This window comes from Ochotona princeps, chromosome 2 (assembly GCF_030435755.1).
Source record: "Ochotona princeps isolate mOchPri1 chromosome 2, mOchPri1.hap1, whole genome shotgun sequence".
NCBI lineage: Eukaryota > Metazoa > Chordata > Mammalia > Lagomorpha > Ochotonidae > Ochotona > Ochotona princeps.
Genome location: NC_080833.1, coordinates 142,801,725 through 142,829,578, shown reverse-complemented (window position 1 = coordinate 142,829,578; position 27,854 = coordinate 142,801,725). Strand labels below are relative to the sequence as shown.

At 42.4% G+C, this 27,854-nt stretch overlaps 1 protein-coding gene across 2 annotated transcripts in view; it reads right to left on the bottom strand.

Moving 5' to 3' along the window:
* Positions 1–6,353, bottom strand: part of RNF32 (ring finger protein 32) — a 34,613-nt gene extending 28,260 nt beyond the window's left edge. For both annotated transcript variants that reach the window (XM_058660649.1, XM_058660650.1), the window contains exons 1-3: positions 6,230–6,353; positions 3,667–3,749; positions 2,845–3,109 (exon numbers count right to left, since the gene is read on the bottom strand). In XM_058660649.1, the coding sequence (XP_058516632.1) occupies positions 2,845–3,109; positions 3,667–3,681 (280 nt within the window). In that variant the 5' untranslated portion in view covers positions 3,682–3,749; positions 6,230–6,353. The remainder of the gene's footprint in view (positions 1–2,844; positions 3,110–3,666; positions 3,750–6,229) is intronic.
* Positions 6,354–27,854: the final 21,501 nt, after the last annotated feature.

The window sequence follows — 27,854 nt, the reverse complement described above, 5'->3', positions numbered from 1 at the left end:
TTGCGGCTGTTTGGGGAGTGAACCACTGGATGGAAGATCTTCCTCTCTGTCTTGCCTCCTCTCTGTATATCTGACTTCCCAACAAAAATAAATATTAAAAAAAAAGTCTGGAGTAAAAAAGTACAAAAATTACTGGAGATGCTGCGCCCGCCAATGAAGACTGTTCAATGGTTAAGGAGAAAGCATTCTGTCTAAAGCAATTCTTCGATTATGATGAAATCGGACTCTCCAGCAGGATTCTGAATAGCACACATGTTCATGAAAAGCATCAGGACTTAAAACATGTATGGACAGACGCTCTCCAGCACTGCAGGGCATATGACACAGTCAGGTGTAGCATCCAGAAAGAAAACATATTTTTCAAAATAAAATTATCTGCCCATGCTTTTGCAACACAATCAGGAAGCAGGAGTAACAGTTGCCTCATTCACAGAATGGCTCTACCACTGCTTGAAACACAGAGGAAAACAATTCTTGCAGGACAGAGGTTTGGAATTTAATTTCCTGGTAATTTTAAGTAATGTGTCTGTTCCTTCTGAATCTCTTGCTATGAAAATGAAAAAAGCTGCCTATTTTTTGTTATATACAACCATATTGCTTCGATTGGGCAATAATTCCTTGCCCAGGGAATTATTTAATTTGCTAAAGCCACACACATCCCTTTACTGTATTTGAAGAGCATGTTATTACAGACCCTAATTTGGACATAATGCTGTTCTGCAAATCATTCACAACAGAATTATTCATCAAAGTGCAGTGGGGAATTAAAACTAGAAACTGTAAATGCTTGCTGGAGGAACTTATGAGATGTACTTTTGAATGATTTTAATGGTTTTCTGGGGATTCATGGAAAATGTAGCAACTCCATACAGCGATGTGGAAAATGTACTGCAAACTGCAGAAGGGTTTTGAAAGGTACATTGAAGAACAAAACCACGGAACAGGATCCATGGATGGAATGCAGATTGAAATTACCCGGATAAACACAGATCACAATTTTCATAGCAACTCTTAGATGAGTTAAAAAGAAACAACTCCGAATTACAGTGTTCTGCCAAAACGTTTTGGCCAAAGGCCTTTTTTTTTTTTTTCCAAGATTTATTTATATCTCATTGGGAAGTCAGACATATAGAGAGGAGGCGAGACAGAGAAAAGCTCTTCTGTTCATGGATTCACTCCCCAAGCAGCCACAATGGCTGGAACTGAGCTGATCCAAGGCCAGGAGCCAGGAACTTCTGGGTCTCCCAAGTGGATGCAGGGTCCCAAGGCTTTGGATCATTCTCCACTGCTTTCCCAGACCACAAGCAGAGAGCTGGATGGGAAGTGGAGCAGCCAGGATACAAACTGGTGCTCATATGGGATCCTGGGGGTTGCAAGGTGAGGATTTTAGCCACTAGGCTACTGCACTGGGCCTGGCAAAAAGCTTTTTAACCACTGACGATCCCCCACTCTCAACGTTGCCTGTTCTTGACATGCAACCATGGACGTCCTGGTTCAGCCATCCAAGATCAGCTAAAGTAGACGGTCCTCTTTGATGTCTCATCGGAAGATCAACAGCAGCTCAACACGGTCACAAGCCTATCACACTCACTTCACCTCATTTCACGGGAAGCCGCTGTTCCCTGTTACAGTACTACATCCAGGTCACTTTCTTCATAATACACTGTGATTATTTTATCTTGTTAGTTAACACTGTTAATCTTGTACTTGCCTAATTTATACATATATGGAGAGAGATGGTAGAACATAGGTAGGATTTGCTACTGGCTATTGTTTGAAGTATGCACTAAGGGGCTCTCTATCATAGCTTACATTCCTTATTCAAATTTGTATCCTTTTTTCTGAACTAGGATTTCATCCAGGACTGCTAGTTACACTGAACTGTCACGTTCTGGTGGTCTCCTTGGCTGGGAAAGTTTCTAGATATTATCTGTTTCGAGCTGATGCTTTTGAAGGGATCATGTAGAATGTCTCTCAAGTTCTGTGTCACCGAAGTTTCCTCATGGTCCAACTTAGGTGTGTGTTTTTGGCAAGAACGAGTACAGTAGCATCTGTCTTTCATTGCTCAGGCAGCTGTGTAAATCTTTTGCTATCTTAAATCTAATGGTTGCTGGCTGAGGTGGAGAATTTACCTAAGGACGCACCTGTGAGGTGGGGCCAGTGGGAGGTCTTTGGGTCTTGGGAGTGTACCCAAGCCACTGTTTGAGAGTGCCTCAGCACCCAGCACGGCCAGGCTCCATCCGACAGCTTGACAGTCACTGCCGAACTGTGAGCGGAAATGTACATCTTCTTTCCCAGAGAAGCTCCTCTCAGCTATTCCAGCTAAACTAAGGAGAAGCAAGCTAGAGTAGCGACACACATGAGGTTATTCCTTCCTAAATCAGAAGGCAGTTTGACGCTGCCGTGTGTCTTTGCTGACTAAATAATTCTCCTTGGTGAAGGCATTTGCCAAGTCTTAGCCACTGTCGAGTTGCCCTCTCTCCTTTTGAAATGAGCATCCATGTGTGGGAGGACACCACGAGAGTGTCTGGACATCCTGTGCCTCAGCATAATGTTTCCTGCTACTTTCAGCTTCTGCTGGTGGTAATGACTTTTTGTTCCCCCCTGACTGTAATTATTGACTTGTATTTGTGCGGATTAATGGATCTTTCTTTCACCCTACTATTTTTTACTTATTCCATTTATCATTATCATCTTCATTTTCTGACTCAAATGAACTCTTAGGATTTTTAAATACCTTTGTGTACAAGCAATGATTTCTATATTGTACCAAAATTAGACTACAAATATTGGCAGAGTCATTAGTTCTAAGAAGCTAAGATTCGGATAAACAGATTAGCTTACCTAAAGTTAATGGTGGTGGTTTGGGATCAAGGACATATTCTTTTTCTGGATCCTCCATTCTGGGGCTCTGTATAGATCTCTTAAGTCCAGTATCTATTGTTGCTTTTGTATCTTTTTTGAGAGATTTGGGTTTGTTCTCTTTCTTTTGTATTTTTGTTTTAGAATAATCAGCTATCGAAAGATTTTGAATCTGAAGATCATGCAAAACGTGATCTTGCAAAGCAACTGCGGTAACCGCTAAGTTATCTCTTTTAGATGAACGACTCTAAAAAGTAGGACAGGAAGGGTTATTCATAGGAACATGATATATCTAGGGAAAAAAATGAGGCTTTAATGCTTACCCCTGATGGCATATTAAATCTACAGCACAACTCAGTATTCATGCTGACAATATGGGAAAATCATTGTTAACATTATTAAAGACTTGATTATAATATGAACACATTTACTATGACCTGTAAATCAGTACATGGGTGAACCGATTCTGTTTCACTATCGACTCCAGACAGCCAGCAAAGCAAGTCTTGCATTTAAGCATGCCCATGAATGTGAAAAGCAATGTGTCTCCTACAGTGAATTAAGGCTGCTGCGCAGAGAAGACATGGTTGGGCTTAGTACTACAGTAGAAACATTTTAAATTCATCTACCTGTCTACTACGTCCACACCACACAGGGGCTCTCCCACTCCTGCTAACAAAAGCTTGTTGAAGGTTTGCAAACCTTTTATTTTTTTCTAATATTCTCAAATGGCAGAAATTAAAAATACATTTCATTAGTACAGCAGTGAAAACCACACTGATGTGTTAGAAAAGGGTGATGTACCTTTTTCTTAAACATGCTGAATCTGGACAAGTTGCTTGAATGTAACTAATCCTTGTATCGCATCATCTCACACTGTTGCCATTCTGTTAAAACAATCAACAGAAAGTCACAGGGAAACTGCACAGCTTTTTTTAAAAAAGGAAACACTAACAGTCTAATGGATAATGAGGTATTAGGAATGACTATGCTGTAGCAGTGAATGATGCATTATCTTTCTGGAAGAAGGGGAGCAATTCAAACCAGTCAGTACTGGAGTCAGTCTTGCCCTGGTGCAGCTCACGGCCGACTTGGAAGAAACACGGTCATGGCCATGAGAGCAATCCACTGGCAGAAATATACATAACTAAAACAAAACTTCCAGCTGAAGTCACACCTGGAAAGGATGAGCGACATGAAAACATGAAAAGAGGTAACATTTTAAACAGGACTTAAATGATAAAGGGAAATGCATATGGCATACCACAGGTATAAGAAAAACAAAAGTACAGTGTTCATTGTTTAGGGGAGAAAAGGCACAACGAAGAGGCGTATTGGCTAACTTCAATGTAGCAGCAGGTATGGGGGCAAAACACGAACTCAGCTTCCCCAGTCTTGCCACTGACTGAAATCGGTGATCTGATACGTAACACGCTGGAGTTCTGGTTTCCTTCTTCATAAAGCAGGCACCACGAACCTACTTCTGCAGGGTTAATGGAAGCATTAACTGCAGCAACTTGAGTGAAGTATCCACAAGGATCTTTTTACACCCAAGAGTCACCACTGCACATGGCTATTCTTGCCCTAATTCCCTTCAAAGCTGGTAGCAGAATTTCAAATTGACTCTTCTGCTTTTTTAGACAAGTATGTATTTTATGGAAGAGTCCAAAATGCACTGAAACGGAGAGATATGCTATTCAAGTAGTCCAGGCAATAGTATTGAAAGACTTTAAGAAAGGAATTAATCCCAATAGATTTCTAAGGGCCAGTACTAGTATTTAATTAGTCCGATAGAAAAAAGTAAACTTCGGGGCTTGAGCTGTGGCATGCATGTTCGGCTGAGGTTTACAGTATTCCTGTACCGGCATCTGCCTGTGTCCCTGCTGCTCTGCTTCTGATCTGGTCTGTTGCTAATGTGCCTGGGAAGGCAGCAGAGGATGGCCCAGGTGCTTGGGCCTCTGTAACCGTGGGGGAGTCCTGGAGGCAGCTCCTACATTCTGTTTTCCACCGGGTCCAGCCCTGGGATAGCAGCCGTTTTGGGGAGTGAACCAGGAGATGGAAGACCATGGTCCCCCAACCTCCTCCTGGCTGGTAACTTTGCCTCTCAAATCAATAAAATAAATATTAAAAAAGAATTAACTTAGGTAAGAATGCATATAGAGACAGAAAAGATTCTGGAAACAAGGTGCTGAGATAGGTCAGGCTTCCAAATAAAAAGATTTGTCACTGCTAGAATCCTTTAGAAGCTAAATTAATATTTTAACTTCCTTGTTCCATTTCAGTTCTGGCTTCAAGGAATACATGAAAGAAGTTTACTACGTACAAGTTATTTCCAATTCTGATAGGTCACTACTAGCCATTTCTACTTTCACTCTGTGTGCTACTTGGCAGAAGGCACAGCTTGCATTTACTAAAATATGTTTAATAGTCACATCCAGTGATCTGCAGTCTATAATTTTGCCTCATCTATACACTATAAGCAATATGATTGATATCAAGGTAAGAACTTTTCAAAATTGCACCGCTTTGAAGCTCTACAGTGTCGTTAAATTTTAGAATTTAAAACTTAAAAAAAAAACTCCTTCTCTCTGCATGTCTGACTTTCCAATAAGATAAATAAATCTAAAAACCAAAAACTCTCTAAGGATTTAGTCTAACATTTTATAAATGAGAAACATACAGAAAATTGCAGCGTTGCAAAGTTCCTCCCAATTCAGTCCCCCAAACAGGAGCAGCCTGTCTTTGTAAATCTTAGTAAATCAGGAACTAGTCAAGAGATGAAGCTTGGTAGAAAAAAAATACCATTGTAATGTCACAGTAATTGGTTACTAATTTGTCTAAGTGACCAAAAGCTAATTAACAAACATAGCACACACACATACACACACACACAAATTTCACAAAAATACAAATGTTCGTAGGGTTGTGCCACAAACACCTGTTGAATTCCTTGCTTAGACATTTTTGAAAATGACATTCCACGTCTGAGAACCACAAACACTCACAGGTTACGTTCGTTACACTGTGCAAATTCTAGTTACACACTTAAACCACCTTTGCAGCTAGCTGGTGCCCCCTTTTTTTGTATGAGTAGCATTCGATTGTAGAAATCATGGCATTCTAATAATTATTCCGTTAAGTTTTTAAAAACATAAGTTTTCAAAACTCCCACGGAGCAATATTATCCCTGAAGCAATTTCTCCTGAACACTGCAGATACAAGTCTGCGCCAAACATCAGGTTCTGGACTGGATCGGATCATTCAGAGATGACTAAGTGACAAGTGGCTCCTGCTTTCCCAGGCCGAAGCTGAGCAGTGGGCGCTCACAAGGCCAGCTTTCCTCAGCTCTGCCCACTTCCCTTCCCACCTTGCCCAGGACAATTCCTGCCTTCTCGCTCGTGGCTTCCAGTCTTCTTCGCTCAAATCCGCTCCGGTGCCACCAGGATACCCAGCACACCAACTCCCGGAGCTCTAAGCTCACCGTCACCCTAGCAACCCAACGACTCTGCTCTCACGGAGGCCAGCTACTCCCCAGCGCGCATGCTCCCTGCCCAGCACGCCGCGCCAGGTGGACGGAAGGCGACAGTCGCCCCTCAGGGCGCATGCTCGCCAGTCCACTCGCGTCCCGCCCGGAGTGTGGCGCCAACTCCCGCGGCGACGCAGCGCCAGGGCCACACGGCGCATGCTCGCCCTGGGCCCCGCCCTTGTCGGCGCTCCCGGCGCGCCCGAGGTGAAGGCGCGGCCGTCGGCGTTTGTGGTGAGGTACGCGTGGACAGGCGCTCGGTCTCGAAGGCCGCCTCTAGTTTGCACCTCACTTCTGTGGTGTATGGTTTCCAGCGACTTGGAGAAATGCAATTAAGCCTTATTCATTCAGATGCCTTTCTGCCTTCGCCGCAGCCATTTCCCATCCTCTAGTTAGGTTTGTGCCAGTCCCGAGTGCTGCCCTCGGACTCATTAATGCACTGTTGGTTTTTGACACCGGACCCCCGGCTTCATTGTGAGGTGTTCTGTTAATGCCCGTCAGTGTGCTTTTTGTTTTTTTCTAGATCTTCGACATAGGGTGTGTTTATGTCTTCCATAGCTCTCCTAACCTACTCATGCTCTCTCTCCTGAGTGAGATTTCTGAAACCACAGGCTTTGTAGCCGATTTTGTCTACGAATACCCGTTAATTGCGTCAGTTATGCAGTCTCTTGTTCTGTTTTTATTTATTAATTTGTTTCTTCCCATCATGGGTTGTATTTGCTTCTTTTTTTTCCCCTGGTAATTTTTGGTAATTATTTTTCTTGTTAATCGAATGTTTCTGGGTACTGGCTTTCTTCATATTTCTTTAAATAATTTTGAGTTTTGAGTATGTCGCCTTTAAGTTATTTGGAAACAGTGTTGTTTCCTGGGCTAGCTCTTCAAGGCGGTTTTGTTCCCAGTGGGTAGCTTATATCTCAGTTTCCAATGTTAAGATTCCTCCACAGTGGCTGCAAGGAGCCCAGGATGTTCCTGTGGCTTCGTGTCCAGCTTTGCATGGTTTCTTCCAGTGAATGGCCTGAGCATGATTTGGGCAAATGATCAGAAGGCTCTCATTCTAGAGCTGTGAATCTCTGAGAAGCTTTTGGCTTAAAGTCCTTTTTTCTTTTGTATCATCTTATTATTTTAAAAAAAAATTGTTTGGAAGAAAAAGAATGAAAATTAATATCTTCAACCTGCTCAATCAGTCCCCAAATGGCTACATCCAGGGGCTAGGCCAGGCAGAAGCCAGGAGCCGGAAGCTTCTTTTGGGTCTCCCATATGGGTGGTCCAGGCCCAGGCTCTTGGACCATCTTTTGTTGTATTTCCTAAGGCGTTTTCAGGGAGCTGGGTCAGAAAGGACTGAAACTAGTGCTCATATGGAATATTGCTGTTGCAGATGGGGGTTTTACCCATTACACACTTACTGGCCACAATTTCATATATTTTTATTGGTTCTTCTAATTGTTCAAAATAAGAACTTCCGTCTCTCACACTCTTGCAGCCAAAATGTAGAAGTCAGTAGTTTTTTTTCTTCTTCTTTAAAAAAAATGACTATGCTTTATTATATTAACATTTAAAAAATCTTTTTGAAAGGACTACAGAAAGAAGGAGAGGCAGAAGAGAGAGGGAGAGTTCTTTCATCTCTTAGTTCATATGGGTGGAAGAGGAGCCAGGTCCCCAACATCGGTTGCAAGAGCCTAAACACTTGGGCTACCCTCCACTGCTTTTCCCGTGCCATTAACAGGAAACTAAGCCATGATGCTAGTCTTGAAATAATATGCTTTTTGAGAATTTATTTTGTTTATTTGAATGGGAGAGAGAGAGAGGGAGAGATAGAGCTAGAGAGAGGAAGAACGAAAAAGGGAGAGATTTTTCCATTCTCCAGATCCCGTGTCAAATGGCTGCAACAAGGGCGTGGTCAGGCAGAAGCCAGGAGCCAGGAAGTCCATCTTGGTCTCCATGGGTACAAGGGGCCCAACACTTGGGCATTTTCTACTGCTTTTCCAAGCACGTTAACCAGAGCTAGATCAGAAGCAGAGCAGCTGGGACTGGTGCTAGGATGAGGGCTGCAGGCTGTGGCTTAACTAGCTGTGCTACAGCGCCCCTGGCGCATCAATCTTAGGTTGTACTTTCATTGAAATAAAGTTAGGCTAAAAATTTGAAGGAAACAAACGTGCAAACTTGCAAATAGCCATTGTTTGTTTAGCTTCCTTGAAAGCAGGGTCTGAAGAAGTTGCCAACCAGGTTATGCCAGAAATTGATCATTAAGGATCTAAATATTGACTTGAATTTGGAGTAAATGGTACATCTACCAGAAAATACTTTCAGACTCTAATTGAAACAAGAGTGTGCTCTGTTCCACTGATTTACTGCCCAAATGCCTGCAGTGACCAGAGCTGGGCCAGGGCCAAAGTTGTGATCCAGGAAAGCCATTCACATGTACAGAGTGGTTAACAGCTCCCAAGTTGACTAAAAATAGGCTAGCATTTAGTTGATCAAAAGTAGGCTAGCCTTTTTTTTAAATTTATTTTATTATTTTTATTTTTATTACAAAGTCAGATATACTGAGAGGAGGAGAGACAGAGAAGAAATAGAGCTGCCGGGGTTAGAACCAGTGGCCATGTGGGATCAAGGCAAGGACCTTAGCCACTAGGCCATGCTGCCAAGCCCCTAGGCTAGCCTTTTATAAGACAAACTAGTCTAATAATGAAATTAAATTACTAACCTTTTGCATATAGTCCAAACTCCCAACAAGTATGATGACCTCAAATTATGTTTCAGTTGATGATGGATTTTGAAGACGAGTAAAGACATTTTTTCAGTCTTAAGGTCCTTTTGTTCTTCAACTGTGGTTGTTGTGTAATTTTGTGATAAATCTTTGGATTTAGATAGGCAGACTTGAGTTCAAATGTAGACTTAGGATATACTTCAACAATGGTCATGGAAGATGAATTAAAAGAAACATTCAGCAGAATGATGGACTTATGACTGTTCATAAAGGACCGCCCATTGCATAGTAGGGGAGAAACCATTAGGGTGAAGGGGGGATTTGGAGAGGGTCATGGGAAATTCCAGAGCCTAGGGAACTGTATCATAAAACAGTAGAAAAAGCCCATGCACATGAGGAGTCTTCAAAAAGTTCTTGGGAATTGTGTATTAAGAAAAAGAAGCATGATTTTCACATTTCTGTAGCAAAATAAATGTAGGTTTTAACCCCTAAGCTTTTTGAAGTACTCTTACACTTTCTAGGTATATGAAATGCAGCTTACTTTATCTGCCTCAGCTACGGATTCCTTATCTTAATTGGGACATCTTTTTTTTTTTTCCCCTACATTCAGCATCCATGAGCCATTCTCCAGCAGTAGTCCTGGGGATCCTTTGTCCAAGATTGGAACATATGACCAGCTTAAGCCGTCAGAAAATCCAGTCCATTGGCTGCATGACTACACAGGAGAGGATGACCTAGCTAGGCAAATCGGTATGTTTGTGGGTGCTCTTGGAAAATTTCTTTATTCCTTCCCACTGAAGTGAATGTAGAAACAAGAAAAGAAACTGCAGCTGGGTGGGCCATCTCTCAATCACAAGGTGAGAGCCTGAAGCTGTGTGGGCTGCCCTGTGAGCCTTAGAAGGAGCACTGTACAGGAAGTAGCGGTGCTGAGATGTGGACAGAGTCCTGGTGATGGAGCTAGCTGGAGCTAGCTCTGCTGTCGGTCGGCTCACTCACTGACTTCAGCCAGTTTGGGTCTGCTTTTCTTTGACTTGCAGCAGAAACACTTTGAATGATAAACAAACATACTGTTACTACATTAAGAATGTAGTAAGATTAAAACATGAGATTCTGTGTGAGCTGTTGGGTTAATGCCTGCTCTGTATTAGGGTATTTTTCTTTCTTGAACTTCATAAGGTTCTAAGGATAATTATGCGTTCAAAATTTGTTGTCCTCCAAGGGAGGGCAGAATGGGTTGGGTACATCACTGAGTGCTAAGTTAGATAGGAGGATCAAGTTCTGATGTTTTGTTGTGCAGGAGGGTGACTATAAGTAGTGCCAAGTTACTGTGTATTTCTCTAAACAAACCAGAAGGACTGTGAATGCTTCACCACAAAGAAGTGCATCTAGCTGCACTTCCTTGTTGGCCTGTATACAGTGCATACCTGTGCTGGAAAGTCACACGGCACCCAAGAACTAAGAAGAATTTGAAAATTTAAAAATAATGTAAGTTTTCCATCTGCGATGTTTTCCTTCCAAAATTTTAAAACTCTGTCATTCATTATTAAATACCCAGATTTTTTTCTTATAAGCTTTTGCTTAAAAAATTTAACCATTGAAATGTAACCTTTGAAAGTTACTATTCTGTAATTCTTGATGAAAACAGAGCTAACATGATTAATGTTTGAAGAACTATGAGGAGGACACTATTCATCCTTCCTTAAGACAGTGGGTTCTATTGGCTTCTTAGATAGTCATTACGCAACATTTTTTGGTAAGGTAATTTAATATTTAAAGCTCGTCTCCCTAGCTTCCAAACCTGTATTGTCAGTAATATTAGACTTATGGATTAAAAGCTTTTGATGGACCTAAACAGCAACACATGTACAAAGTATATTCACATCTTCTTAAAACTCTTACTGAACACATTCTCTGTGGTTCATTTATTTTTAAATTTCAAAACTATTAATTGCATAAATCACATGCTCACCAGTGACAGCTATGTCCCACTAGTGGAGTTTCCCAAGTTCCTCCACCAGGCCCGCTCCCAGACCCAGATCTCAAATGTGCCTGTGAGTGTTAGGCCCTTACCCCACGTGATGTACTCCTCTGTCCTGGCCTTAATATGAGCTGGTAGATGTTGTAGCCTAGCCTACTCCACACACTATTCTTGGGTGTGCCTGTGGGTGTTGCAGCCTAGACCAGCCCAGCCTGTTCCCAACTCCAGTACTCATGAGCTGTTAAGCAAACCGGAAGAAATTGCAGTTCCTCAGGGGTGGGCCACATATCCCCCACAGAATGTACCCCCAGACATGGTTCTTTCATGTGTTGGTTAGTGTCATGGCCCAGCTTATCTGTCCTCTGTTCTGACTTTCACTGGCAGATACTGTGATCTAGCCCTGCCAGGCAGGCCTCCAGCCCTAGCTTTTGTTTGAACTGTCAGTGGTGGTTGGTGGTGATCCATGCTGTTTAGCCCAGGCCAGGTCTCCCACCTGAGCAAGTGCATTCGTTTTACCCAGAAAGGGTCCTCTAGCTCCCCCCTCTTTAAATGCTTGTTTCCAGCTCCCCTGCTTACCTGTAAGTACAATGACCTTGTCAGTTGAAGTCCTTTAAAAGTCACTCTTCACCTGCAACATACCCCCTCAGCGGTCTTCCCTCACAGGCATCTCCTTTTCCTCTTCCCTGGGCAGCCCACAGTCCCCTTGTTCAAGAGTGCATGGGCATGGGTTCCCCAGCCCAGCCTTCCGAAGCCCAGGCTTCTGGTTGGTGGTGTGCTGACCTGAGCTCTGCCTGCCCACTAGGGTCCCAAGCTTATGCTGGCCTATGGGCCCATTTGAAGTTCCCCAAACCTGGTTTCCAAAACACCAGGCCAGTATGCTAACCTAAGAATGAATCTTTGCTCCCCTCCTCCCACAGCATTTGAGTCCAAGCACTTGTGGAATCCCCAGGCTTGCTCCACTTGCCTGGACCCGAGTCCCCAGGTCCCTGTATGTCCCTACCAGCACCAGCCCCTGCAAACCCTATAAGTGAAAAGGTGCTCAGGCAGTGTGCTACTGCAAAGCAGCTGGAGTGTCTTAATGTGCATTTTTGTCTATGTCCATTCCTGTGTCAGCATAACCAGGTTTGGGGAATTGTTGACCATTTCTTTAAATTCCTTTGTTGTTTGTGTATTCATCAAATTAGTATTATTTTCATACCTATTTTATGAAAGTACACTGTCAAGAACCATAGCGACAAAAGAGCTAGACCAGTTAAGAGATGTGATATTGAGGAGATCCTCATTTAAAAGGAAAAGAAAAATGAATGCCAAGAAGTAAAACTGAAGCAGAAAGTATTGACTTCCATCTAAGAATGATGAGCGGATACTGCTGAATGGGACTTGAGAGTGAGCTGCAGGTGTTCAGCTAATGCAGGGAAAATGTGTGGTCAGAACCAGATTGTAGGAATACTATTCTGTTAGCCTGGACACCTGCCTGGACATGGCCTCATGGAGGGTGGGGTGGCAGCAGACTGCAGGTGTGCTCCTGTGATCCTGGGAGCCAGGATGCGTGAAGGTAGTGATGGAAACATGTTGTGCCCTGCTGAGCCAGTGTACTCCTAGATTGCCCCAAGTGATCAAAGTATGAATAAAACTGGTTTCAGTGGGAAAAGAGCTCTAGATTTCTAATAATAAAATTATGCTTTTTTTTTTGGTAGGGATTTCAGTAGTAATCTTTTTTTCTTCTTTAAAAAAGATAGATTTATTTTTGTTTGACAAGCATACTTCACAGAATAAAGAAAAGGCAGAAAGCGGAATCTTCTGACTCTTGGTTCACTCCTCAAATGGTTGCAATGGCCAGAGCTGAGCTGAGCTAGATCCTGGAGCTACTTCCAGGTCTTCCACATAGGTCCGGATGCCCAAGGAATTGAACTGTCCTCTGTTGCTATTCTAGACTACAAGCAGGGAGCTGGGTTGAAAGTGGAGCAGCTGTGACATGAACTGTCGTGGATATGGGCTGCTGGCACTAATAGGTAGAGGATTAACTTGCTCTGCTGCCAGCCTGACTGCATAACATGTTTTTTCTTACTTTTTATTTATTTGAAAGGCAGAGTCACATAGAAAGCAGAGACAGAGAGCGTCCATCAGCAGCTCACTCTCCAAATGGCCACCAAGACCAGGGCTGGGCCAGGCCAAAGCCAGGAGTGAAGAACTCCATTCAGGCTTCCTTCCTGGGTGGCATGGACCCAAGCACTTGGGCCATCGCGATTTTCTGCTGCTCTTCCAGGCAGCTCGTAGAGAGTTGGATCAGAAGTGAATCAGCCAGGACATGAACTGGTACCCATATGGGTACCTGTGTTGCAGGCGGTAGCTTTAGCTTGTGAGCCACAATGCTGAAACCTCTGAAACAACTATCACTAAGCCAGCGTGATGCAGTGCTTTTGCTTCTAACCAACAATAAAAACCTCTGTTATCACTGGTATAGGGCTTTTTGTATATTTTTTTCCTTCTTGATTGCTCATTGTTACGGTGAACAAAGGAAGGTCCTTTAGTTATGATTCCATGGTTTATTGCCTCCCTATTTTGGTCCTGTGATTATAAATTGTTGTCCAAATTGTATAAACTGTGTTTCTTAATTGTGCTTCTGGATTGTTAAATTGCTGGATATGAGAATGAATGAAAGTCTGGACTAGTGACAGTTTAGTGTAATTTTGGACTTTTTAGTGACTAGCAGGATATATGAACCCAAAAGTACTTTTTTAGTAAGCAAAAATTGAGTTCTATTGGGACAAAAATAGTTTTTGTCCCTTAAAAGTTGCTATATCCCTAGCATACAACACAATATACAGTCCAGAGTAGCACTCGAAAGACACTTACTAAACACATCATCTTCCATGATGGAAGTAAATTAAATTACTTTGTAAAGGAAAAAAAAAATCAAGTTATTTTTATTTGATTCAGGAAAAAAATCTGAAGGAAAAGATCATTGGAACAATTATTAAACCATTAACATGATGTTTATTAGAATAAAATGTCAAACAAAAATTGAATTTTATAAGTAAAAAGATTTAGATTACAGTGCAGTGTTTGTCACTTATTGTCTGTGTGTGGTCTTGGGTAGGTTATTTTTTTGGTCCCTCAGTTCCGTCATTTCCAAGTAAGAGTGATAATATCTCCTTATAGGAATATTTTGGTAGGGATTAAATTGGCTCTCACCCAGGATTTAGCCAGTGCCTAATAAGTGTCAAGAGGTAGTAGTCTTTGTGTTATAGATAATGTAAGATACAATCCAGAGAACAGATAATGTTTCAGTTACAACTGTTATTCAATTCCATGTCTTATTAATGGCCACCTTGTGGTAAAGCTTACACTGGGAAGAAATAGGTGACTGTAGTGTTGTTGAACGATGCAAAAGCCTTGTTTGATATAGAGTAGTTGGATATAGATATGCCACAAATTGTTTTTCAACTAAGAAAATAGAGGGAAACTAACATGTTTTATTTGAATGTGTACTAGTCAATTTAAACTTTGAAATAGGTTTCAGAACACTGCATATTGAAGCCACAGTTCTTTGAACAATGGAGATTTCGGGGCCTGTGGTATGAGACTTATTTATGTCTTTTCTTTATTATTTAACTCATAGTTCTTTGAGAATGTAGTGAAGTTCTATCATTTCAGACATCAGAATTAGCATTGAAAGCATGGGATTCTTTATCCAGATTGATGAAAGTAATTTATTGTTTGCTGTGTCAAACACAGCATGCTATTTGTCACATTGTGGTTTGTGTATCTTTCTAGAAGCTTTCAACTTTGATCTGAGTCAAAGAACACTCAGTAGCACAAATGACAGAGCTGAAAAAAAACCACCCAATGATGTGCATCGTCACTCACAGAGACTCTAAAGCAACAAGTGCAGAGACAGGAGGCAAAACCCACGGTGCTTGTAAAGAGGCTTGTACGTTCTTGTGAGAGCGCAGACCTCTGCCTTTCTTGGGAGACAAAGGTGTAGGAGAATTTATTAGTTAAAGATTGGGTTCACTGTGTGCAGTCAAAAGGCGCCTCTTGGAGGCTGGATTCTGGTCCTTGCCTGCATCTTTAGGTAAACATTCGCATTTGAAAGAGTGCACAGAGCTGGGCTCCATGCACATAAAGGCGGCTTTCTTCAACTGTCATCAGAGTGGATTTTAGAACGTGCTTTTAATACATACAAGGTTGATGTTTGCCTTTTAAAAAATGCTATTTGAGATAGCTTTTTATTTAACTTTCACCTTAGCATGCCTTTTACCTGCTTCATGACAGCATTAAGGAAATTCACCTTGTTGTGAGACCAGACAAAGATTTAGAAAAATGTTGCACAATTTGACCTTTTAAAAGTCATAGCTTTACAAAAAAAATCCTTGTTTAAACATCATAAAAACAGAATGAAAAACAAAGGCATGTAATCTTAATCTGAACATTTGGTCTTAGATTTTTTTTTTTAATTGAGTTTGGGTTGATTATATTGTGAGATAAATTCTTTCAGGGTTGCTCTTATCCTTCTATTTCCTTTCTGCTTTTTGGACAAACACTGGCTCAGATCAATAGAAAGGCAAAATAAAGTGGCTTGGGATGTAGACCATTGGTGTCTACTTAAATCTCTACTCTTCTCTATTATGATTCTCAAAGTGACTGTGTCTCTACTGCTCAGTATGTATTTGTGAGCTAATTATTTGTAAGAGCTTAAAGCTCGTACATGAAGATCATTATTATTAATAGCTGCGACAGAATACCTAGTCTGGATGTAAAAATAATTTGTTAAAATATTTCCTCTTTGTCATTCCTTTTGTTTCATGTTTTGCGGTCATTTATTTCTGTCAGTTTATATACTTGGCATATTTCTAATGTCAAGTGTATTAAGCTGACAAAGATATCTACCATTACAAATGTATGGTTCTAAGAATCTTTACAGAGCAAACAGCCATGTAACTATCACCAAAGTCTTGCCTGTTCTGTAATGTTATAAATATGAATAATATGCAGCCTTTTGAATCTGGCCTTCTTTCCACCTTGGGATAATGCATTGGAGAATCATTTACACTACAGCATGTATCCATCAGGCGTTTTAACCGCTGAGATCTATTCCATTGGCTGAATATACCTCATTTTGTTTGTCCATTCACTGGTTGGTGAGCAATCGCATTTCTAGTTTTTGACAGCCTTTAAGTGCTGGTGTTTATGTGTGCTTCTGTGTGAACAAGTAGCAGATGTTGGTATTTTTCTTGGGTAACATGTAAGATGAAATTGTTGGGTCATTTGGTTAAAAATTCTTACCATGTTCCTGCTGGACTATCCCACAGTTCAGTTTTAAGAGTTTTGATTGTCTCACATCCTCAAGAGCAAGCAGATGGTATTGCCAAGTCTTCAGGATCCTAACCCCAGTTACTCCCATAGTGTATATGATGCTGTGTCATCATGGTTTAGATTTAACTAGTGGAGTATGGTGTTGACCATCTTTTCAGTTGCTTCTCTGGTGAAGTGATTATTCAAGTATTTTGCCCATTTTAAAACACTGAGTTGTTTGAATTTATCGTATTTGTCTTTTGTTGGGTAAGTGGCTTGCAAATATTTTTTACTAGTTTGTTGCCTTTTTATTTTCTTGCATGATTTAGATATCTTCCATGTTTTTTTTGGCAGATCCTGAATTGCTGATTTTGATGAAGTCAAATTAATCAACTTTTGCTTACATTGTCTGTTTCTGGTGTCATATCTCAGAAATCATCAATGGGGCTGTTGTGCTGTACTGGATTAAGCTCTGCCTGTGAAACCAGAGACTGGGGTTTGGTTCAGAACCTGGCCGCTCGAATTCTAATCCAGCAACCTGCTGATGCACCTGAAAAAGCAGTGGAGGATCACACAGCTGCTTGGGCTCCTGTATCCAGATGAGAGACCTGAAAGAGCTCTAGCCTCCTGTCCTCAGCCTGGCACAGCCCTGGCCATTGGGGCCATTTGGGGAATGAAACATCGGATGGAAGATGTCTCTATCTTTCTCTTTCCTTCTCTCTATGTAACTCTACCTTTTAAGCAAATAAATAAAATACTTAAAAAAAATAGAGAAATCTGTAATGCTAGGCTGCAGATTTCCCATATGAGTTCTCGTGAAAATGTTACAGATTAATATTTTCATTAACTAGGCTTATGGCACATTCTAAGTTAATTGTTATAAGTTGTAAAATTTTAGTTGAAGCAATTTTAATGGAAAATTAATGTGCAAATCTCCCAATAGCACTGTTGACAAGAGCTCTCCTTTTCTATAAACTGCCCACACATCTTTGTCATGGATCACATGGCTGTATGTATGCAGTTACATTCTGAAATCTCTTTTATTCCTATAAATACAAATTCTCTATGTCTCTTTACTAAATCCATGTTGTCTTAATGGCTGTAACTGTTAAATCATTCTTTTTTTATTGTAGAGCTTTTATTTGTATTTATTTTCATTTATTTGTTTTTTGTTTTGTTTTGTTTTCTTTTTTTATTTGTTTATTTTTATTGGAAAGGCAGATTTACACAGAGAAGGAGAGACAAAAAGATCTTCCATCCACTGGTTCACTCCCCAAGTAGCCAAAACGGCAAGAGCTGAGCCAATCTGAAGCCAGAAGCCAAGGGTTTCTTCAGGTCTCGCATGTGGGTACAGGGTCCCAAGGCTTTGGGCTACCTTCTGCTGCTTTGCCAGGTCACAAAAAGGGAGTTGGATGGGAACTGGAGCAGCCAGAACTCGAACCACACCAGGGCAGGGCAGACGAGACCAGACGAGACCAGACCAGGGCAGACGAGATGAGACCAGACCAGGGCAGAGGAGACCAGACCAGACCAGACCACACCAGACCAGACCAGACCAGACCGGACCAGTGGAGACCAGACCAGACCAGACCAGACCGGACCAGTGGAGACCAGACCAGACCAGATCAGGGCAGACCAGACCCGACCAGACCAGACCAGACGAGTCAAACCAGACCACACCAGGGTAGAGGAGACCAGACCAGACCAGGGAAGACAATACCAGACCAGACCAGATGAGACCAGAGAAGGGCAGAGAAGACCAGACCAGGAGCAGGGCAGAGAAGACCAGAGCAGAACAGACCAGACCAGACCAGACCAGATCAGGGCAGACGAGAGCAAACCAGACCCGACCAGACGAGACCAGACGAGTCAAACCAGACCACACCAGGGTAGAGGAGACCAGACCAGACCAGATGAGACCAGAGAAGGGCAGAGAAGACCAGACCAGGAGCAGGGCAGAGAAGACCAGAACAGAACCGACCAGACTAGTTGAGACCAGACCAGACCAGGGCAGACGAGACCAGAACAGACCATACCAGACCAGACTAGACCAGGGCAGATGAGACCAGACCAGGCCACACCACACCACACCAGGGTAGAGAAGACCAGACCATACCAGATGAGTGCAGACAAGACCCAATCAAATCAGATCAGACCAGACTATTCCAGGGCAGACAAAAAGTGACCAGACCAGAACAGACCAGACCAGAACAGAGGAGACTAGACCAGGGCAGAGAAGACCAGACCATACCAGACCAGACCATAACCATGACCGACCAGACCAGTCGAGACCAGACCAGAGCCGACAAGACCAGACCAGAGGAGACCAGACCAGAGCAGACAAGACCAGACCAGAGCTGACCAGGGCAGAAGAAACCAGACCAGGGCCAACCAGGGCAGACGAGACCAGGTCAGAGCAGACCAGGGCAGACGAGAACAGACCAGACCAGACCAGACCAGACCAGTGCATGGCAGACGAGACTAGACCAGACCAAACAAGACCAGACCAGGGCTGACAAGACCAGGCCAGACCAAACAAGACCAGACCAGAAAAGACCAGACAAGACCAGGAAGGAGAAGACCAGACCAGACCAGGGCCGACTAGACCAGACCAGAGTCGACTAGACCAGAACAGACCAAACCAGGGCAGAGAAGACCAGACCAGACCAGGGCAGAGATCAGACCAGACCAGACCAGTCGAGACCAGAGAAGACCAGACTAGAACAGGGCAGATGAGACCAAACCAGACCAAGGCAGGACAGACAAAACCAGTCCAGATCAGATGAGAGGTGACTAGACCAGACCAGACCAGAGCAGAGAACACCAGACCAGACCATTTGAGTCAAACCAGATGAGACCAGTCCAGGGCAGAGAAGATCAGACCAGACCAGGACAGAACAGGGCAGATGAGACCAGATCAGAACCAACCAGTCCAGACCAGACCAGACCAGACCAAGGCCGACCAGACCAAACCAAAACAGAGCAGACCAGGGCAGAGGAGACCAGAACAGAGCCGATCAGACCAGAAGAGACCAGACCAGACCAGACCAGGCCAGACCAGAGAAGATCAGACCAGAACAGATGAGACCAGACCAGACCATACTAGGGCAGATAAAACCAGACCAGGGCCGTCCAGGGCAGACGAGACCAGAACAGATCAGAACAGACCAGTTGAGACCAGACCAGTAGAGACAAGACCAGATGAGACCTGGGCAGATGAGACGAGACGAGACCAGACCAGGGTAGAAAAGACCAGATCAGACCAGACCAAACAAGACCAGACCAGTCGAGATCAAACCTGACCAGACCAGAAATGACCAGACCAGGCCAGACCAGGGCAGATGAACCAGACCAGACCAGACCAGGGCAGATGAGAACAGACTGGACAAGAGCAGACCAGGGCAGAGAAGACCAGACCAAACCAGACCAGGGCCGACCAGACCAGACCAGACCAGACCAGAGCCGACAAGACCAGACCAGAGCAGACAAGACCAGACCAGAGCTGACCAGGGCCGATGAAACCAGACCAGGGCCGACCAGGGCAGACGAGACCAGACCAGAACCAAACCAGACCTGTAACTGTTAAATCATTCTTAAAACAGGATGGTGGTAATCCTCCAACTTTGATGTTTTTTTTCACAGTTTTTTGGCTTTTTGTATCCCTGGATTTCCATATCAGTTTTGAAATCAGCTTGACTGTTTCACAAATGTTCTGTTAGGATTTCGATTGAAATTGCATTGAATCTCATGGAAGTTTTAGTTTTTGTTGTGTCAAATTTTGGAACTACCATAAATGATATTGTTTCTTCTTTTGAATTGTTATTTATTTCTAGGACACATAATTGTAATTTTTGCGATTAATTATATATCCTATAAACTTGGTGAAAGTCATCTGTTGTGGAAGCTTGTTTTGTATTTCCTTTGGGAATTTATACAATCATGACATCTGGAAACAGGGCAAGTTTTGTTTCTGCATGCCTTTTATTTCTCTTTCTTGCTGTATTGATCTGGCTAGAACCTCTAATTTGATACTTTATTTTTTCAAAGATTTATTTATTTTTATTGGAAAGTCAGATATAGAGAAAGGAGGAGAGACAGAGAGGAGGAAATTCCATGTATTGATTCACTCCCCAAGAGGCTGCAATGACTGGAGCTAGGCTGACCCTAAGCCAGGAGCCAGGAGCCGGGAGCCAGGAGCTTCTTCCAGGTCTTCTTCATGGGTACGGGATCCCAGGGCTTTCCCGGGCCGCAAGCAGAGAGCTGGATGGGAAGTGGGGTCACCCATACTAGGATTCCAGTGTGTGCAACGTGAGGACTTTAGCCATTAGGCTGCTGCGCCGGGCCTGGGTATGATGCTTTGTGGGAGTGGTGAGAATGGTTCTCTTGGGTAAGGGAAAACAGCCAGTCTTCTATCACTAAACATAATAGTAGCTCTGCGTGTTCTTATAGATGCCCATTACTAAATTAAGAAAGTTTCCTTTTGTTTGGGTTTGATGAGTGTTTTACTTTTTAGTTGAAATGGAATTTGAAGGTTTTTTTTTTAATGTGATGGATACATTTATTTTTGTTTTTTTATTTTTCCGTAAAGGATTTCCTTTTTTTGAGTTTTATTTATTTATCTGAAAAATGGAGACACAAAGACCAAAACAGAGATCTTCCACCCACTGGCACCAGGCCAGAGCTGGCAGCTGGGAACTCAATCCAGGTCTCTCGTGTGGGCAACAGGGACTCGGTTATTTTAGCCATTGTCTGGATCAGTAGTTAGCTGGAATTATGAGTAGACTGGGATTGGCACTTTGATATGGGATGTGGGCATCCCAACTGGCAGTTTTGCCAACAGGCCCAAGTACCTGTCCTGCTGGTTAATTTTGGAATGTTGATGTAACCTTGCATTGCTGGCATAAACCCTTCCTGATAATGGTGTATTATTCTTCTTTGTGTTGTTAGATTCAGTTTTGTTGGTATTTTGATTTTTTTTTTTCATCTGTGGTCTTGAGATATGTTCATGTGTAGTTTCCTTCAGCTGTATTTCTCTGATTTTGGTACCAAGATGTGAACAGTGTGGAATTCCTTTTTATATTTTATATTTTATATTTAAGGTCTTTATGAAATGCCTCCATACAGATTTTCTCATCCTATTTTTATATGTATACCTATTTATATATAGTGCTTGTTGCTATTTGAATGGTATTTAAGAAAATTTTTGTTCCTAATTATTACTGCTCTGGAAGTGAGGGTTGCTAGGGTTGTCTGGTAAGCTGCTTTGGTAAAGTGACTGTTAATAATTTATAATTTGTCTAAATATTATTTTCCTGTTTTTTTGGAGAGTTATATCGTCTATAAATAATGAAATTCTCTTCTCAGTTCTCATTTTAAATTTTATTTCTTATTGTGCAAGCTGTACCTTCTCCTCAATGTTTACTGTAAGAGAGAGAGTAGATGTTGTTTTGTTTCTGATAGTGAATGGAATGCCCTCTCATCTAAATAATGGTTCATGTAAATTTTGGTTGATATTCTTTAATCAAGGTAAGCATTTCCCATCTGTTGGTATTTTGTTAAGTGGTTAGTGATCTGTTCTTTTGAAGATTTGATGAAAGTCACTTACAAAACTATCTGGATATATATGACCTTTTTTTTTTTTTTTAGTGGGAAAACCTATTGATTTAACTTATCAGTTATGAAAGGTCTTTTTGAATTTCATGCTATTTTTTATGTTAATTTTTAGATTACATGGGCTTTCATGCTATTTGTTGAGTTAGTTTGTACTTTGTCGAGATTTTTTTCAATTTGTTTGAAGTTTTCAAACTTACAAATATAAACTTGCTTATAACGTTATCTTTACCATTCCTGAAGTGTCTGTGGTGATGTTTTTCTTAATTATTAGTATTTAGATTCTAAGTATTAGTTTTTCAACTTCATTAATCATTTCAAAGAGCAGACTTTTGGTCTTTGACCTTCTTTGTTGAATAATTTTATTTCACTGATTTCTAGTCTTTATTGTTTCATCTGCTTTCTTTAGGTTATTTTACATTGTTCTCCCTTTTCGAAATTGAGGTTTAACCCATTATTTTCAACTTTCTTTTTAAACATATATACTTGAACCTGGGTTTTTTTTTTTGATTAATCGTTGATTTAACTAAATTCTGAAAGTTTGAATGTAATATTTGTGATTCATTACTACCTCTACTTCTCTGTTGCTGAAACCTCTATACATGATTGTTTTCCCTGTTACTTTGTGAGCAGTGTGGATGGCTGGGGTAGAACTGTGGAAAGTCCAGCTTGTACGCACATGGGTACTGTGCAGAGTAGATGGCATCAACACAGTGGCCCACTGTCCCTGTTGGGCTTGAGAGATGTAGCAAGGTGAGGTATTCAACTCTGTGTATCTTCTTGGTGCTTATATTTTTTGCAATTGTTACAGATTTGCCAGTAAGTCAGCTTTTTAAAAGTATAAACTCTGTAAAGATGAAGTCAGTTCACTTAACAAATATTTATTGCATGTATGTGTTTGACAGGCACTTGGTTAGTTTCCTGAAATTAAAAAAAGTGAATAAAATGTGTTTCCCATTCCATGAGAATTTTAAATTTTAAGAAAGGAGATGAGGAAAATATATGGGCAGAACATTTTTGTTAAGGTCAGTAAAGATTATAATAATCATCTGTAGTGTGGTATAGGAGAATCCCACTGAATTACAGTGCACATTTCGGGAGGCTGAATCAGGAAAGGTTTGTTAGGGTGTGTATTGAGCTGTGCTTTCACCTACATTGGGCAACACAGCATATAACACACCCTGGAAGATGTTACTCCAGCCTGCAACATGAGACCACATAACCTACTGCTGTAACTGAACATCAAAAGGCTCTTCTAATTTTTTGCTGGACCACCTGCTTCAGGTGTTGGGGAAAACAATGAGATGAATTTCACTAGCGTGAGCTAGTTGTCACACTTTTTATTTGTTGTGAGATAAGTTTCCTTGTTAGAAGCAAGTTATGTAAGATATATGATGATGAAAAATATATTTTAATGCTCTGTGGTTTTCTGGATGATAATTTTGGCAAATCACTGTGAGAAGGAAAAGCAAATTCATATTCAGGATGCCTGTTTATCATGATAAAGGTAACTCAACCTTTCCCATGGCAGAGATGCCACCCACTTGCCATCATGAGGCCAGTGGCTCTCCCTGGGATCAGCATCAGGTTTGACTTTGAAGTTGGCAGTTTTAACACTAAGCAGCCACTGTGGCCACTTCAGGCTGCGTGAGCTCATGGTGCTGAGTCCACCTGTCACCTGTATTCTTGCTGCCCTCTAAGCTCTATTCAAGAGTTCATTCCAGGAGACCCTGGCTTGCTGGGTAAAGAGGGTAGTTGAGATTCAGAGAACTTACATTCTAGTCCTTTGCTCATGGTGTTAATCTTTGGTCATCATTCACATGGAACAAATATACATTCACACACTGTTCATTGAAACATTCTACTTATGTATTTCTTGGTAATTTTCCAACTGTTTTTGGCTCCTAGTACCTGACCATCCATGTAGGATTATAGCTGCCACTTAAGCCATCTATGGCCATATTTCCCTCTGGTCAGAATGAACAATCAGGTGTTTTGCTTGGCGCTCTGCCCAGTGGAGACTTTCTCCTAACTGCTGTCCTTCAGAGTTACCTGTACAGTGCCCCAGTTGACCAGTATGTTCTGCACAACTGTCTGTAAACCACTCCTGAACTGTTTTATTCTTTAAACTGGTGATACAAGAGAACCAAGATGGCAGAATAGGGTAAGGACACGTTCAAATGGATGGAGAAACATTTAATCAGGATGAAGCAGAGAGGACACATTCCAGGAAATAGGAGAGGAAAGAACAACAGTGGAGGGGTACCTGGAGACTGACAGACATAGGAAAGCTGAGGACACACAGTGTGGAGTTGCAGGGACTGATACTCCAGCGGCATTCAGCTAATGATGATGTGAACTCCACCAGCAGCCGGAATTCCACCAGCAACCAGGTGGGAAAGGAGTTTCACTGGGAGCTTGGGAGGTGAACCCAGACAAAGAACTGTCCATCCTGCTGGTTAGGAGCAGAGACAGAGCAGCAGATCCAAGACAGTGTGAGAACAGGGTAGATTTCACAGCCTAGTTAGCTCCCTAGAGCTGAATTGGGTGCCATTTTGTGTAAGGAGGCAACGGCAAGGGAAAGGACTGAGCATGCGCTGAGCTGGGAGTGAACTCATTTCTGACTCAGTGACCTGCAGCAACTGGATATACTACAGGTTCCACCCATGACAGGTCTGGGTAGCCCTCAGACCTGACAGACAGCAGATCAAGACCTCTAGTAGTGGTACATCAGGTGCCATTTTGTTCACTGTGGCAAACGCTTTAGGACTGCAGGGGACTACAGTGAACTGCGCATGTGCTGAGCTCGGTGAGAACTCACTGAGTTCAGCGAATTGCACTGGTCCCACAGGAAAATAATACCGACTGTGGCATCGAAAGGGTCAAAATAGGTCCGTGTGGCACCCAGACCTAACGTCCAACAGGTTCTGGCAAGATCAGCACCATCAACAATCTAACTGTATAGGATACCTGGTGTCTCCCTAATCCTGGGACCTGCTCCAATTGAAAGTGGGAAAAAGGTTATACAAACAACAGTGCAACCTCAGCAGGATAGCACAGGAGGTGGAGAGTGGTGACACCATGGTGGAAATCTAACATAAGGACCTAGACCTGGAACTTGCTGGAGGTTGTGGCACAATTGGCTGCAATAAGAGCTGTGTACCAAAATTGAATTGTAAATCTGTGGGTGACACAGGTTTGAAGCCTGCCCCAAGGAGAAGAATCTGATAACTAGAAGTACAATGATCAAGAGCAAAAGAAGACACTAAGGCAAAATTAATATTACTGAAGACTCCCCTGCAAAGGAGCAAAACCCTGTGACAACCTCAGAGTTAACTGAGGAAGACATCGAAAAAATGGCACACAGCATTCAGAAAACTCATTTTAAAGCTTCTGATCAACAATGAGAAGCACATGCAAGAGTTCAAAGAATTTAAGGAATATTTTACACAAGCAATGGCAGCAGTAAAGCAAATCAAGGCTGATATATCAGAAATGAAGAACACAGTAGAGCAAATTAAAAGTGCAGTTGAAAGTCTCCAAAATAGAATGAAGCAAGCAGAAGAAAGAATCTCAGGATTGGAAGACTTTATGATTCCCAGTATGTTTGTTTGACTAATACCATCAACACTGAGTGTTTACTAAGTGGCAGGTAAGATTCCAGGCAGCGGGTTTCATGTCCCTTTTCTGTGGTGTTTATGATTAATTTGGTATATGGTGAAGCAGAGACTTCCCCCGAAGATTAACTAAGCAGATAATCATGCCAGTGTTCCACATTGGGTGAGTTAAGGAGCTGAGATAAACTGGGTTAGAATAATAATTGTTGAGACTGGGCTTTCTGCTTCTGCCTTATTCAACATATAATCAATGAGTGTGATGGAGAACTAAGTAGCTGTAGGATGGGCATTTGGTATAGCAGTTAAATTGTTGCTTGGGTTGCTCATATCCCATACTGGGATATGAATCCAAATTTGAATTTGACTTCAGTTGTAGCTCTGCTTCTGATAGAGGTTCTTGTTAATGTGTGATGTGAAGACAGCAGGTGAAGCAGGAAGCAGGTCAAGGATGAGTCGCTTGCACCCCACCACCTACTGTGGGAGACCTGAATTGGTTTCTCCGCTCCTGGATTGTTTTGGGTATTTGGAGAGTAAAATAGCAGATGGGTGATCTCTCTCTCTCTCTCTCTCTCTCTCTCTCTCTCTCTCTCTCTCTCTCTCTCTCTCTGTCACACACACACACACACTCCCTCTCACGCACATGCACAGTCTTTCTGTACTTCACATAAATAAAAATTAGATTTAGAAAAGAGTACTCGTTGCATTTGTTGATGATGCAAAGCTGGGAGGAAGAACCGATTCACTGAGTTACAGAATGGAGACATGTCACAGTTGCCCAAGTTAATGCTGACCACACCTGGAAATCCCCACAGCCTCTGAGTCAGTCTCCGGGGAAAAGGGCCTTGACACTACATGTGGGCAGCTTTGTAGTTCTGTATGCTTCCTGACTTTGCTTATGCCATTCTTCTCTCATCCTCATTCTCAGATATGATCCTTAGACTTGGAAGCATTGGCATCAACCAGGACCCTGTTGTAAATGCAGCTTCTCAGGCCCCCTTCCAGCTCACTCAGAACCTCTGTAAGGGGTACCAAGGGACCTATTCTTTAACAAACTCTCGGGCAACTCGAACATACCTCTTTTTCCTTGAAGGTAGTGATCATATTTTGAGACCTTGTGTAGCCTCCTCTGTGAGGATTCTTTGCATTGTTCACTCCCTGTCCATCTATTTGTCTTATCACTTAGACCAGTGATTATATGTATTTATAGCTTGGTTGGACTGTTCGCTAAGGGCAGGGGTTGTTTTCTTAATCATCTTTATAGTCTGGAGTGCAAAATAGTACCTGAAACGTAGCTAATACTTCAATTAAACCAATCTTTATTTTGTTAGTCAACAAAAAAGGAAGTCCTGGATCCAGCATGCGGAAGTGTTTAGACTGCAGCCAGTTCTGACTTGGGGTTACTGCCCTCTTGCCCTCACTTGCTGCTGGCACCTCCACATTCCTTGGCAATGACTTTTCTTCCTGGATTCAGCAATGGGAAGCGGGGCCAACTTGAAGGAGCACAGCTATAACCTGCAGGCGTAGGTTCAGGGACCAGGTCTTTGAGTGTGCAACGTGTTCACATTCAGTGTTCAAGTCGCCAAAGCAGCAAAGGTTTGAGGAGGAATTCCAAGACATAGCTACAGGTATTTAGGATACAGGATTCAATAATTTTTTTGTGTGTTTTTTTCTTTGACTTGTCTTCTGTAAGCCACAGGCCTCAAATAGGGAGTAAGTTATAAGTTGCTTCTTTCATAATAAGCATCAGAATACTGAAAGCTTGACGATGGCTTCCTTTTTCCTGGTGGACATGGGTTGATGCTCTGCCTTCTCCTTTGAGCACTGTGGCTCACTCCCATAACTATCGGCCCTGTGCTGTTTAACTCTAGTGCTTCTGTTAATATTGGTAAATTTAACAGTGCAAGTCTTTGTAAGACTGGAGAGGATACCAGAAATAAATACATATTTAGGGTCCGGCGGCATAGCTTAGCGGCTAAAGTCCTCGCCTTGAATGCCCCGGGATCCCATATGGGCGCTGGTTCTAATCCCGGCAGCTCCACTTCCCATCCAGCTCCCTGCTTGTGGCCTGGGAAAGCAGTTGAGGACGGCCCAATGCATTGGGACCCTGCACCCGTGTTGGAGACCTGGAAGAGGTTCCAGGTGCCCGGCTTCAGATCGGCGCGCACCAGCCATTGCGGCTCACTTGGGGAGTGAATCATCGGATGGAAGATCTTGCTCTCTGTCTCTCCTCCTCTCTGTATATCTGACTTTGTAATAAAC